This window comes from Siphateles boraxobius, unplaced genomic scaffold (assembly GCF_051911475.1).
Source record: "Siphateles boraxobius isolate OS27281-9 unplaced genomic scaffold, OSU_SipBor_1 33, whole genome shotgun sequence".
NCBI lineage: Eukaryota > Metazoa > Chordata > Actinopteri > Cypriniformes > Leuciscidae > Siphateles > Siphateles boraxobius.
This window is the reverse complement of record NW_027508953.1, coordinates 6734566-6748774: the sequence shown is the minus strand read 5'-3', so window position 1 is coordinate 6748774 and position 14209 is coordinate 6734566. Positions and strand designations below refer to the sequence as shown.

The following is a 14209-nucleotide window of genomic DNA, read 5'->3' as shown; positions in this document are numbered from 1 at the left end:
AAACATAATGGGAGAAATATTAGAGTTCAAAAGAGGACAAATTGTTAGTGCATGTCTCGCTGGCTCATCTGTGACCAGTACAGCAAGTCTTATGGTGTATGGAGAGCTATGGTATGGCTCATCTGTGACCAGTACAGCAAGTCTTATGGTGTATGGAGAGCTATGGTATTCAGGGTAATGTCGGCATACCTACACGTAGGACGAACCCCATGCATAATTATTCATGCAAGAGGAAGCTGTCTGAAAAGGCTGACCAGGTACTAACCCGGATTGTGTCCAAAAAACATAAAACTACAGCTGCCCAACACTCTACAGAATTAAATCTCCTGTTTCCACCAAAACTGTTTGTCGGGAGCACCACAGGGTCAAGATCACTCGTGCCAACGGCAAATGTTGGTTTCATTGGTGCCAACAGTGTAAATCTTGGGCTGTGGACAATGTGAAACATGTATTGTTCTGTAATGAGTCCACCTTCACTCTTTCCCACATTCGTGGGAGTTACGGTGTGGAGAAACCCCAAAGAGGCTTATCATCCGCACTGTGTAAAGCACAGGGTTGGATCAGTGATGGTTTGGGCTGCAATATCACAGCATTCCATAATGTGTTCGATGGGCACTTTGACAAGGACTACCAAACCATTCAGGAGGACCATGTGCACCTAATGGTTCAAACATTGTACCCTGAAGGGGGTGCAGTGTATCAGCATGATAATACACCAATACACACAATAAAATGGCTCAAAATCCCTCTGGCCACAGTGCAGGACTTGCATCTGTCATTCCCAAGACAAATTGATGCTGCATTGGCTAGAAAAGGAAATTATGGTGGTCTAAATATAGGTTGGACAATACCAAATTGTAGCATGTTCAAACTAGTTGAGGTCTGTGTCTCATTTTTGTTGTTTACAGCCAAAACGCAGCTAACCTGAATTCATGTTCGCTGACCACCTCTCCCAAGTACTCAATGATGAATTGGCCGGAACGTAGAGGCTGCTTGGTGCGGATCCCCCAGCCCTTCCCCTCAGCTCGGAAACGCTCAAGGCACTGCACCCACTCATGCTTCTGGATATGCTGGTTATCACACTGATCACCACTCGGACATGTACTTGGAGAACACTCAGCAAAGATCATCCTGAGACAGAGAGAGATGAGAAACCAATGGGATCCACATTATGAACTACAACTGTACTAATGAGTGAGCATAGATGATGATGTAAGCCTCTTGAGACTTGTCCAAAAATGAAGTATTTAATTGCCCGTTACCTGTTTAGACAGTCATCCTGACAGCCCTTCTCGCTGTGGTCTTCAGGCGCCCTGCAGTTACAAGTAGTGGCTTCATAGCCAGAAAGAGGCTTCACATCCACATAGACATCTAATTGAAAAAAGATTTATGCGTTACTCTTAATCATCTGCAAGCATGCACACAAAACACAATACAAAAATGAGAGCAGACCTGAAAATCAACAACTTCCAGTCCTTTCAAATCACTATATTTATGGAAACAGATGCATGTTCTGGGCAGTGATCAAAACAATAAAAATGTGCTTACTGGATCTGATCTTCTTGTAGAGAGGCACATCAGGTCTCTTGTGGAGCTACAAAGAATCATCTTTTATTAGAAAGATTTTTGCAAGCATTCAGACATTAAACTGCTAAAAATCTTTTTAAATATTAAAACTTGTTTTTAGAAAATATATCCTGAATTAAGTTTATTTTTATAACCCCTTTGGCAAATTATTTTTTCATAAACCTCACAAATTATTGTTAGATTCATGCTTATATGATATATTCTTTGAAAAGAAGTCTTATCTTACAAGTCAATGTATCTTGTTTTAAGGATGTTTATTAGAAAACAAGAACAAAATACTGATTAATAAAATGATTTTTGCAGCAAAAAACATAAATGACAAATGCAGCTGTCAACTCAGGGAAAGATGTGGTTTTAAGGAGCTACCTGATCATGTTTCCAAAGCCACAGGATGTCATAAGGCAGCTGGAAATCAATGCGTTTCTGTCTCAAGTATTTCCCTGGACAAACACCAAAGACAAATTGCAGTTATTAGTTCAGTTGCTTTGTCCTTTAAATTGAGGCTGCCTCACTCCAATATTGAATCAACGAATCACCTCATAACTCATAAACCATAACTACCAGCCTGATTGCCCATGAGGCCATACATAATAAACTGGTTAATTAAATAATAGTTCTTTAAAAATGTTATGTTGAAAATCCTACTGTCGACTAAACAGCAATTAGACATTGTGCTAAACTAAGTGATGCATGTCAAAATCTGTAGACTAAAAGGTTACAACTGCAAGTTAAGCATAAAGGAAAAACTCACCAACATGAATGGGAGCAGGTAGAAGGCCATACTCATGTTCACCTGGAGTGTATTCTAACTTCTCCTTTTTTAGCTGTAGCAGCTGACTGCGAGGACTGATGGGGAAATGCAGAAAGGTTACGCTTATTTACCTGGGATATGAATGTTAGATGATAAAACGGGCTTGCAGAACATGTTCACCCTTACTCATCAGTCTTGTACACGTCAGAGTAAAGCCCCGCCTTTTGAAATTTCTTTTTGGGTGGTCTAGCAACTCTCTTCTCCCGTTGAGTGGTCACTGATGGGGTTGGGGCTTGTTCCACGGTAGTAGGGACTGTGCACTCTGGGGAGGACTGGCTATCAGGTTTTCCCTCCAGTGCACTGCAAATAAAAAAACAATTATTTATAATAAGATTAAGAAAAAAATCATCTGCATTTTTGGGGAGCTTTTTGACCATGACATGGAACCAGAAAGTAGATTGGCCAATTTTTTTATATTTCATGTTGATATTAAACAGATTTTAAAGTAACACCAAGGAACTTTTCCTCTGCGGTCACCCTACAGGTTGGAAGCGGAATTGTCCATTACCGCTGTCGTAAATAATTTAGACTACAGCAGCCTACTGTCGCACGCGCACGCTCGCTGTTTATCCAGCACCGGCTTTGGAATCAACAATGACCACAGACAAGGTAGAGTATGATGCATGATTTTATGAAAGAAAAATTATGTATGCCGTAAAGCAGTCGAATTTTGTAGTTCTTTTTGTGCTTCGGTTACTACCCGAAACCCGAAGTTACATAGTGCTGCCAGTAAAACCGATACAGACCACGTCAGGCTATGGCAGACGTGTCATTTAACCTAAGTCGATGTACCATCACAAGGGTCTTGGAAATATATTATGAAGGTTGAAAAACTACATAGTGTTACTTTAAACTAAAATTCAGATATGCTAATGGCCGTTTCACATCCGACCTGTGCTGCAAGCGGTAAACCAACAATAACAGACGAGGCCATCTGATCGATCAGAGCAGAGGAAGCTCTTGGAAAGGAGGGATTTAGCAAAACTGAATATTTTATCGAGTCATTTAAGACACTGTGAGAAAAGAGTCGATGTGCTTATCAATATTAAAAACAATTGTTCTACTTAAAATTTTTGTGGAAACTGTGATCCATTTTTTTTCAAGATTCTTTGATGAATAGAAATTTCAAAAGAACGGCATCTATTTTAAAAAGAAATCATTAGTACCATTAAATGTCTTTACTGTCACTTTTGATCAATGTAATGCATCCTTGCTAAAAAAAGTATTAATTTCTTTCAAATGTACTGACCCCACACATTTGAATGGTGTATTTTGTATTGCATACCTGCGAAAACAATGCATTTCTTCCTGCGTCAACCATTCCCTCCCTCCTTCTGTTCTAACTCTCGGCATCACATCCTCCTCTCTAGCAGCTGACAGTTCTTCTTCTTCTTCTTCCGCCTCTCTTTCCTCCTCCAGTTCCTCTTCTTCCTCATCGCCTCCTTCGGTCTCCCTCTCCCAGTGTTTCCGCTTGCGTCCCTTTCTACGCTGGCTCTGCACTACAGACTCAATGACATCAACCACGGTGTCTTCCTCCCAGAGCACACTTCCTCTGTGCCTTTCAGGTAATGGGTGGTTCTCCTGTTCAGATGCCTGTGGTGATGGTGATGGGGGAGGAGAGGGCAACGGGTACTTACGGGGACGCCCCGGACCCCGTTTTTTCACTACGTTGTTTCCTGTGCGTGCTTGCCTCTGGAGCTTCTTTGCACGGAGGATCTTGTTGACATGGTGCAGGTTGTTTTTGGGAGGGGGCCGATGGGAGTGATGCGAAGGGGGGGAGTCAAGGCCGCATACAGGCTGGGAGGAGCATGTGGAGGGACTAGCCTGGCGACTGGTGGGCCGGAGAGCTGCGGCACTTCCAGGCTGGTCAAGAGTGCAATGAGAAAGGCAAGAGGAAGAGTGGGAGAGGGATAAAGGAGGGTGGTGGTGCCGATGATGGGGACCCTCAGAGACCTCAGGAACACTGGATTGACTACCTCGGTTCTGCATGCCAGACACATTCCCTATGAGATTAAACCAAAAAGAGTTGAGTGGCTGAAATTATTCAAATAATCAAACAAGAACTGAACAAGTCACAGAACTCAATCTATCATCCAAGGTCCCACAGCATGTAGCCTATGTCAAGTAATCGAGCAGTTAAAATGACTAAATGCAAATCCCTATTTCATAGTTAACAAAGACAATTATAATTTAAACAAAGGATAAAATAAATTAAATTTAAATAAAAAAAGCACACACAAATATATACCAAATGACTGTTACTGACTGGCTAATTTAGTATCCTTTGAACGCTGAGCAAAATCCAACACAGAAAACAGCATCCTGGCACTGACTAAGCTAAACTCTGAAATTCGTGATTAGATTATTATCTTTATTTAGAACAAGTTTATTAACAGGCAAATAACAGAATGGGGACATGATAATCGTTTCTACACCATCTGTAATCCAATTTATCTCCTCATCTCCCAATGGCCAAATTCTGATGTAGAAGAAAAGAATCATCTCACAGATTCAGCAAAAAAGCATCATCATATATTCATGTGTGCAGGGCCTCATTAACTGTGTTTCCTCTATCCTCCATTATCCCTTTAATTAACTTAATCTCAGTCTGACTCACTTTCAACACAGTCTAGTCTATTATGTTCTATTCATCTTATCGTTCCATCAGTCAATGTTTTTTCCACAATTCCTGTGTGAGACGAGTTACAAGTCAGTTTAATACTTATGGTTAGCTCTTTGCACAAATCACATATTAATGACTGCCTTAGCAAGCACCACTAACTTTATATGGGCACCAATTCATCAACTAACTCTTCCTTCCAATCACATCTTATTCACAGCCTTAGTCTTTTTTTTAATCAGTCCTATTTTCCTCTAGCCTTTAATCCTCCTCTTTTACTCTTTCTCATCAGTTTCTTGCTCTCACTGCTACCGTGAATAAATGGTGCAGTCAATGACCGGTGGATGACCTCATGTCCTGAGCTCTAATCCTGGATTACATACTACACTTTGCTGTCTCATTAGGGACCCTCTATGCATTCACTTACACAAACACACTGCCCATCCATCCCAGCATGACTGAGAAGCCACATTGTTATGAAAACAGCTCTGTTTTACCTGGTTCAGAACTATAACATTTGAGCAGGTGTTTATATGTGAGTGTGAAGAAATTTAGCCCCGGGTCTGTATATGCAAGTAGCGTATTTGGAATCCCACTGCTATTGGAGTGCAGAACAAATGATGTTGCAACAAGCCATTCTGTGTATATACTCGGTAGTGTGTATTGTAGGACCTTTAACTACAAGCTGCAGCTTTGACTATTTTTGTATTAACCACTTTTAACAGGTCATGCAAAATGCTTTTGATGTGATGACCAGGCCTTGAAATCAATACAGACCACTGACAGGAAGTACTGAAGACTAATCATAAATTTGCAGCATGCACTGAAGCAAGTGACGTCCAATAAAATTTTAGCACAGAAATATGGAGGACGCCGAGGTAAAGCTATATTTGGAGAGTGACAACATTTCACTGCATTAGTTCTGCAACCTTGACAATGTCAAACTAAATTTGGGTCACATCAGGAGGCTCATTGCATTCAGTCGGTTGAAAACAACATGTAAAAAAATGCAAGGACATTACTGAACTGAACATGGATGTAATATAATACTTTTGCGCTGTGATTATGGTTTATAAGTTTAATAGGCTCAGCATCAATATCAGCATAAGATTTTTCACTTACCCATCTCTCTCCTCTCTGCAGATGTGGAACGATCCCTTCTCACTGTCCGGTCCAAACGTGAAATGCTGGGGCTCTCTGACGTTCCACCTTTTTTGCTCCGACTCCCCTTGAGCGAAGTTCTAGATAGTGCAGATGCAAACAAGTTGGTGTGGTGGCTGGTTTCTGCCTCCTCAATGGGGGAAGCCGCATCTTCCTCGTCACTCTCTGAGCACTCCACTGTATTTTGCGCATGTCCTTCAGAGAATGCACCAGACCCAGAAAGGGACTGGTTTCTACAGAGTTTGGAATAATCAGTATCAGAACTTCCCATTCTAAACCAGGAGTCAACAGGATGATGTCCCCGGCTCGTGCTGCCCAAAGACAGTCGTGAAGGCCCAAGACAAGACAAAGAGGCCTCTTTACGCTTGTACCGTTCTGCAGAAGATGAGGAGGAAGAGGAAGGAGAGTTGGCAGAAGCTGCCTGTTTGTTAGCACTGGAGTCAGCAGAGCCATCTCGCCCAAACCGGCAGCGCTGAAGGGACTCTACACTCCCTCGCTCCCCTCTTCCGACTCCCAACCCCTCACCTCCTCCACTTCTGCCACCTATGCTACCTACAACTCCACCACCATCATCACCCTCCTCTTCTCCACAGCGATCACGGTGCTTGTGTCTATGCTTGTGTTTGTGGTGCCAGCCAAATGACAGCTCAGACGACATGGCAGGATAGAGTACTGACGAACGACCACCACCTAGATATTCCTGCCTAAGCAGCTTATGTTTCTTCTTGTGAAATTTGGAGGGGTTAAGAAGCAGGTGGGATGGGTGATGATGATGGACATAAGAAGGGGGCGGAGGTGGAGGAAAAGAGGGGGAATGAACATGGTGGGATGGGCCAGAGTGGGGAGTCTGGTGATGGGGGTGGGGGTACAGGGCACTTGCTGGGGTATAACCCCGATAGTAGCCAAGTCCCAGTGGGGCAGAAGAGTATGGGACACCATAAGAAGGGTGATAGAAACCACCGCTAGACAGCGGAAAGCCTAACCCAGGTACAAACGGTACTTCTGATATAGATTCTCTGAGCTTAGGTGGTCGCCCTCTTTTCTTTTTAAGATCTGGCTTACGGACATAATGAAGGGAATCACATGGGTAGGCTGGGTGAGGTGAATAATATCCACTAAAATTTATCCTGAAGATGGTGGGCAAGAGGTCTCTATGTAGATAGTGATGGGGTGGTGGGTTGGTTCCACCTCCAAGACTGCTGCTGGCTCTGGCACTTCCCAAGCCAGACCCACGGGCCGGTCCTGCTGCCCCAGCACCCAGACCCAAGCTGCTACCCAAACGAAGTGTAGGTGTTCGATGAGCAATTCGTATATCACTGAGCTGAACACAGATCTCATCCAAATCAGCCAAAAAGTCTGGGTCTTGTCGGCGTGTCCGTAGCTGCAGGTACTTCTTCTTGCGTTTGCGCTTTTGCCTTTTTATTTTGTCATAGCTAGGGCAGCCATGTGCACGACGCTTGCACTTATGCTTGTGCTTCTCTTTATGTCCAACCAAAGCAGATGATGGGGCAGCTGGGTGCGGTCTTCTTGGGTCAGGTGATGTCCTCGCTCCAAGTGGAGAGGGTGTAGGTGACGGACGTTCCAAAAGAACTGAAGATGAGTGCCGCCTCCTTCCTCTTGAAGAAAGTCCCATTCCCGCTCCCATGGCTGGACCTATGACACCAGGCATTAATAGTCCACTTGCCATGCCCTGTGAGACCCCTACACCAGCTAAGCCACTTGCACAACCAGTCTTTTCCCCACGGTCCGAGGTGCTGTTGTTGTCTGTTCCAATGCCACTGTCACTGGGTACAGTCTCTTCGCTGTGCGATTCACTGACTGGGGAAGGTGTGGCCTCCTTCAGCTCACTCAGAGGAGCAGGAGACGTGGGCAATAGCGGCCTTGGAGGAGAAAACTTTCGATAATGGTAGTGTTGCCGGTAGTGGTGGTGGTGATGGTGGTAACCCCGGCAAGAAGACTTCTTCTGAGATGGGTGTGCTGTGGATGATGTGGAGCTCCCTACAGTGCGAGCAGACGGGGCTGAAAAAGTAGGTGGGGGAAAGGAGAATGAGTGGTGGCCCTGATGGGAATGGCTGCAGTGTGGGTGGGATGAGAAATGCACTGAGCCAGGCTCAACAAAGCTAGCATCGCTAATGGGACTTTGACCTCCACTTGACTGTGAGAGTGATGGGGAAGGGAACACCTCAGACGGAGGCAACTGGTGTTGCTGGTTTTGCAAGGCCTGCGACTGGTGATGATGGAGTGGGGAAGAAGTGTTTGGCGACAAGAACGGTTCTGGAGGGGGTGTGGGGGCACCTGGGGAGAGATTAGCTGATGATTTTGGCTTACGACCCCTCCTTTTACCCATATATATTGTCCCCTTTTTGCTAACATTGATCTGCGGCCCTAATTTGCCCCCAAATGTAGCAGCAAGTGATGACAGAGACTGTGGTTTTGTAGCAGCTGGAGCTCCTGGTGGCCCACTGTTTCTGGAGCCTTCCTGTTCAGTCCCTGGTTTCGGCCCAAGCAGTATTTGGCTGAGGAGCCTCTTACGTTTTACTGTCTTCATTTTATTGATTTTGCCTATGATCGTCTTCATGATGAGCTGCCCATTGCCTTTATTACGAAAAGGTTTTTCACCTACTGAAGCATCCCCTGACTCAGGAGCAAGTGTTGGGGGCTGGGTTTCTTGTGGAAGGGTAGGAGGTAAGCGCTTGGGGCGCCCTCGCTTTCTTGCCATGGGTTTAGGTGGATTAAAGTCCACTTCAGGGTGCAAAACAGGGGGATCCTGTTCTTCTTTAGATTTGAGCAGACTGGAGTAAACTTTTGAGGGTGCCAGTTTGTTTGGGGTGCGGCCACGTGCTGGTGCATCTAACCGAGGCATTTTGTTCTTGGGCCGTCCCCTCTTCTTGGGTGAAGATTCAAAAAGTTCTGAAACAACAGGGGGCATGAGATTAGAATTGGGAGGCCGTCCCACAGGACGCCGAGCAGGGGACAGGGATGAAAGCCCTAAGGGCATTGGTGTGGCGAGATTCTGATGGTTAGAAGCAGCCTCAAGTAAAGACTTGTGGGTTCGATTCACTGCCTTCGTCCAGCGAGGTCGCCGTCCCCGCCGCTTCTTAAGAGGCTTTGAATCCTGCTCAGTTGGTGATGCAGGAGATGCAGCCCCAATGTCATCGCATAGTGGTGTTGGGCTCCTGCTGGAACCAGAAGGGTATGAAGGTGAAATAGTGCATTTGGTGGACTCAGCAGGACTTGGTACCCCACTAACGCGACTTTCCTGATTGGGACTACGTTTGACTGGGCTTGAGCTCTCACTGTGTTTACCCCTCTCACTTCGAGAAGCTGACAAAGGACACCTTTCTTTAGCATCTTGCTTCCCTGCCATGGCTGGAGTGGAGCCCTTACTTAAATCCCTGGGATTGTCCGTGTCTTTGTCTCGGTCACGCTCTTTGTCTTTCTCAGTAAAATCCTCTATTCGGGAGGGGCTTGCTCTAGGGCATGAGGCTAGGGAGCCTGGCAAACCTATGTGACATCCTGTACTTCCTATTCTCTCTATCGAGGAGGATGAGGAACAGGAAAATATTGGTGAAGAAAGAGAAGCCGTGGAGGAAGAATGAGATGTGCAATGCCCAAGACGAGATTTTAATCCATTGGTGGTACTGTTGTCAGTGCTATCATTTGTGGATGTCGTTGTCAAACGACTATTGTTTTGAGACAGAACAGTACTAGTGGTGGTGGTGGTTGTGCTGCTGTTGCTATTGGTGACACCTTTTGAAAGTCCATCTGATTCCTCTTTTCTAGAAGTGCCAGAAAATTTTTCCAGGATACTGTCTTTGTTTTTGGAACCATATGGGCGACCTGGGGGCCGTGAAACAGGTGGTGGTGGGGCAAGGTGCACAGCCCTGGAATAGGTGTTCCTATTTGCCATAGCCCGTTCAGGGCGCTGCAGATTAGAAATTAAGGGAGGTGAGCTACTGTGTGCTGGAGCTGGAGACACCTTCCGGGCTTTCGGCTTTGGGCACTTTGAAGGTGGGCATGTAGCAATGAGCTGAGCAAGCTTCTCTGTCACAGTAGGGGCACCCCAGGCAGAAATTCCTCTTTCTTGTTCCTTTTGCCCGTCAGAAAAATTGTACTGAGAAGATTTTAAGATCCCATCTGTTTTGGGTTCCTGTTGCGATGTGGCAACTGGGGGCATTGTTGGTGGCGATGGGGCGGGGGAGTTGGTTTGAGGAACATGGTTTTTCTTTCCAGAGGAGTGCGATTTGCTTTCTGTCATGGGGCGATGAAGGTTAAGGGGTCTCTCTGAAGCAGCAACAGATTTTACATCAGCTTTTCCCTCAGACTTACAGGCAAGTTTTGGAGGACCCTATATGTATATAAAGAAGAAAAAACTGAGTCACGGAAACACTGTTACATACATTTAATTCAATGTAATATGGAAAATCATGGAACACAAAGAAATTATGCATTATTAACTGTGCTGGATTTCTCCAAGCTATTAAAAAAAAGACCTCATTTTATGTCATTTTTTTATTTTATGCTACTAAAATTTCTGTTCATTAATTGAATATTTGACAATTTTTACTTGTTTATTTTCTTCTTTCAAATCAATAATACAGCACTAGGACAACAGAGAGAGAGAGACGGGAGAAGGAAGAAGTGTGCGAAATTTAGAAATATAAGTAGGGTTAAAAAGACATTAGGACAGAGTTGAGACAAAGATGAAGAAACAAAATCTAAGAGTGAACAACAAAGTACTCTGAGTCAAACAGAAAAGCATAGAGAAATGAGGAAAAGGAAAAAAACAGAAAGTTTAAGTGTATGGGTGACTGAAAGAGAGAAGAGTGAGCAAAGCTTATTTATCTGATGAAACCACAGTTTAGTGAATGGGAAGTGTAGTGAGAGGGATATTACTTTGAGAGGGTACTTTGAGTTAGTCTATCCCTTATCCCTGTTGGTTTGTTGTACTGGATGCTTGTTATGTAATTTCAGCTAGTCTCTTTCATTGTTTACAATTTCTTAGACATCTAAGAAATGCTGCATGAGAAGTTAAACAACCTTACCCTTTTTGCTGGAGCACTTCCATTCACAGGAGTGACTTGGCTGGTTGAAACAGGCGGAAGAGGAAGAGAAGGCGAGGGAGACGTAGCAGCAGGAGCAGTAGATGATAGAGGTGCTCCTCGATTGACAGAGGGGCTTTTTTCTCCTTCTTTTCCATGACTTGGGCTAGAAGTGTGGCTGCTCCCATCAATGGCTCCAGCCCCACGATTACCACGCCCTCCGCCCCTGCCTCCACTATGTCTTACAGTGGCTCGGAAGGCTGGCCGACAGACATAGTTCTCAAGGATCTTAGGTGGCTTCTTCATGCGTTTAGCCTGCAGGCCTATTTTGAGTTTGACATTGCCCTCAGAGTAACTGGTTTCTTTGACTGAGAACTGTGTGGGTTGCTGCTGTTGTTGTTGCTGGTCACTAGTCCCACTTTCAGCACCACAAGTTTCACTCTGTGCTCCATCTCTTGGTTTCTCTCGTTTCTTCTTCTCCTCTTCATCATCCTTCTTCCCTCCTACTCCTTCTTTCTCACGTTCTGTTGGGGGGGCATTGGAAGGGAGCGGAGGTGGCGTAGAGGGCCCCCCCTGTGTCCTCTGATCCATTGGTGATTTGGGGAACAAGGGGGGCTTAAGGGGGACAGGATGTTCTTACTCGCAGGTATAGGTACAGGAGAACTTTCCAGATGTCAGGTAGGAGGAAGGAAGTTGAATGGAGGGAAAGGGGAAGGGGGGTGTAGCAGAGGTGGGAAATAAATCCTTGTTGGGTTGAATCAATGTTGTCCCTTGCCAAGTGCCCAGCTCTCTCACCTTCAAACTGTGGAGATAAAAACAAAGGGGGTGTTATGACCAAAAGACAAATAAGCCAAACTTCTAAGACAGCGTTAACCTTTAATTTAATTATTAACACAGAATGGCTTTGCAAACATGGATCACTACCACCACAAATACGACTTCAAATGATCAAACTAAGGGCACAGAAAGCCTAGACAGCTGCAATTCACTAATATCCAAAATCTGACTCAGACTTTTGATAATTGGTGGCTCTGAATGATAACCTATGTTGCCAGACATAAAGCTGACACAAATTTACTTTATAAACTAAACACATTTCAGTAATATTTTTATGAATCATTGAGGCTTTTGAAGAAAACCTTTTTACAACTGCTTCATATTCTAATACATTAGTTTTATCAAGCACAATTTTACATGGATAATATAAAACTTTTTTTGGAATGCACAAAAAAAGTACTGGGGGCTTGACAAAAGTAACCTTTTGCCCCTAACATACCTCCAAAACAAAGGGCCACTGAGTAATTTAGTACCGCGCCAGCCACAGGTGCTTTCTGAGGGTCAAGTCATTCGGAGGCGAGACCGAGCGGTGACCTCAGCATAAAAGGGTCCTCTGGGAGACAGAGGATCCAGTCACCTTTCCGAGCCCTTTTTATGACATCTAGTCAGAAAAGCACAGAGAGTGAATGAAAGGCCAAGAAAGAAAAGGAAAAACTGAGGGCAGAGCAACAGAAGTGGACAGTTTCTTTATGCCCCACTGAGAGTGATGGTTTAAATATTACACAAGTCTATTAAGAACGCCTAGGTCATTGGAACACTACAAGTACGGTTACGGCCGTTTAGAGCTCGGCACGAGAATAAGCTCAGAGAGCCGTTTTACAGAGTGTTGTTTCATTAGTGGTGGTCTTTATATTGAGAGAGTTGTTTTCTGTGAAATCACCACAACTATAATCTGGCAACAGAACTTGGAGTCATGCCTTCCTTCTCTCTACTCCGACTTCTCTATGTTAACTATAATTACTCACCCCATTTCACTTAAACACTCTTCCATTCGCTCTTTCTTGTTTCACACATGGTGCTCCAAAAATCACACCTCGCTTGTTCTGTGTTGGACCTACCCTTTCACCCCATTCTGTCACTCTCTTCATCCTCTCACTCATTCCGTCTCCCTCTAACACTCACTTGGAAATCTAACAGTACAGCGGTCAAACTAGAGCTGTTGTGCTTCTGCTAATCGAAAACACATTTCCCTAGCACTCCCTCCCTCCGTCTTTTTTCCCCTGGTCCGTCCCTCCCTTAGTGACAATCATTCCCCTATTTCCTCAGCGCTCTGGGTCGTACTCCGCTTCTTGGTACTGTGCTCGCTCTCTTGTCCCTCCTCTCTTTGCGGAGAAGATGCCAAAAATAAATGCTACCTTGTATTGTAAAATGGCTGCGGGAAAAGTCTTGGGGGAAAGCTGGACAGAATTGCAGCAAGCTATCGTTTGCTAATAATCCAACACTTTTACTTTTATGTATCTGATGCTATAGGAATCTCATGCTCTTGCCGTTGCAAGTGTCATACTCTACCAGTTCAGCTACCAGAACAAAATAAATAAAACAAACCAACTAAAACACTTTATTTTAAACTAGTTGTGTTACAAATATTACATATTAATATAGTTAATTACTATACTAATAACAATGTGAACTATGTATAATTGCACTAATAAAAATGGGTTAGCCTAAACTTTATTTTAAGGCGTCTTTGTTACACTGTAATTATACATTTAGCCTAAGTACTGACTGAGTAATATTAAGTTACTAACTACATGTATTTACTATAGGGTTAGGATTAAAATAACTTCATGTAACATATGTATTGACACTGTAAAATAAAGTGTTACCCAAATATGACACACCAAGCATATAGAAAATTACAGCTACTTTTCAGTTATTTATGGAGGTACATGGAAACATGAACGCTAAAATAAAGTGTGGCCAGATAAAGCAATTTGTCTCAGTGTAACAAAGTGAATTTATCAACAGACAAAAATTTAACTCTGAATTCATCGATTCTTTTGCTTCCTCCATCCACGCTCTTTCACCATCTGTCATTCATGACTCTTTAATCTGTGCTTGTTTTGGCAGCATAGATATAATATACTAACTCAGTGTGTTTAGACAGCCTTTCTTCAACTATGAAATTAGGTGCCCTCTTTTATTCTATGA

General features: G+C 43.9%; 1 protein-coding gene across 2 annotated transcripts in view; it reads right to left on the bottom strand.

Annotated features, from left to right (window-relative positions):
• Positions 1-14209, bottom strand: part of ash1l (ash1 (absent, small, or homeotic)-like (Drosophila)) — a 33157-nt gene that overhangs the window by 15928 nt on the left and 3020 nt on the right. The window contains exons 3-12 of one of the 2 annotated variants that reach the window (XM_077195224.1): positions 12498-12659; positions 11225-12023; positions 6141-10527; positions 3684-4401; positions 2525-2698; positions 2339-2433; positions 1954-2027; positions 1549-1594; positions 1263-1371; positions 925-1131 (exon numbers count right to left, since the gene is read on the bottom strand). In XM_077195224.1, coding sequence (XP_077051339.1) covers positions 925-1131; positions 1263-1371; positions 1549-1594; positions 1954-2027; positions 2339-2433; positions 2525-2698; positions 3684-4401; positions 6141-10527; positions 11225-11812 — 6398 coding nt within the window. In that variant the 5' untranslated portion in view covers positions 11813-12023; positions 12498-12659. The remainder of the gene's footprint in view (positions 1-924; positions 1132-1262; positions 1372-1548; positions 1595-1953; positions 2028-2338; positions 2434-2524; positions 2699-3683; positions 4402-6140; positions 10528-11224; positions 12024-12497; positions 12660-14209) is intronic. The other variant, XM_077195223.1, reaches the window with a different exon arrangement.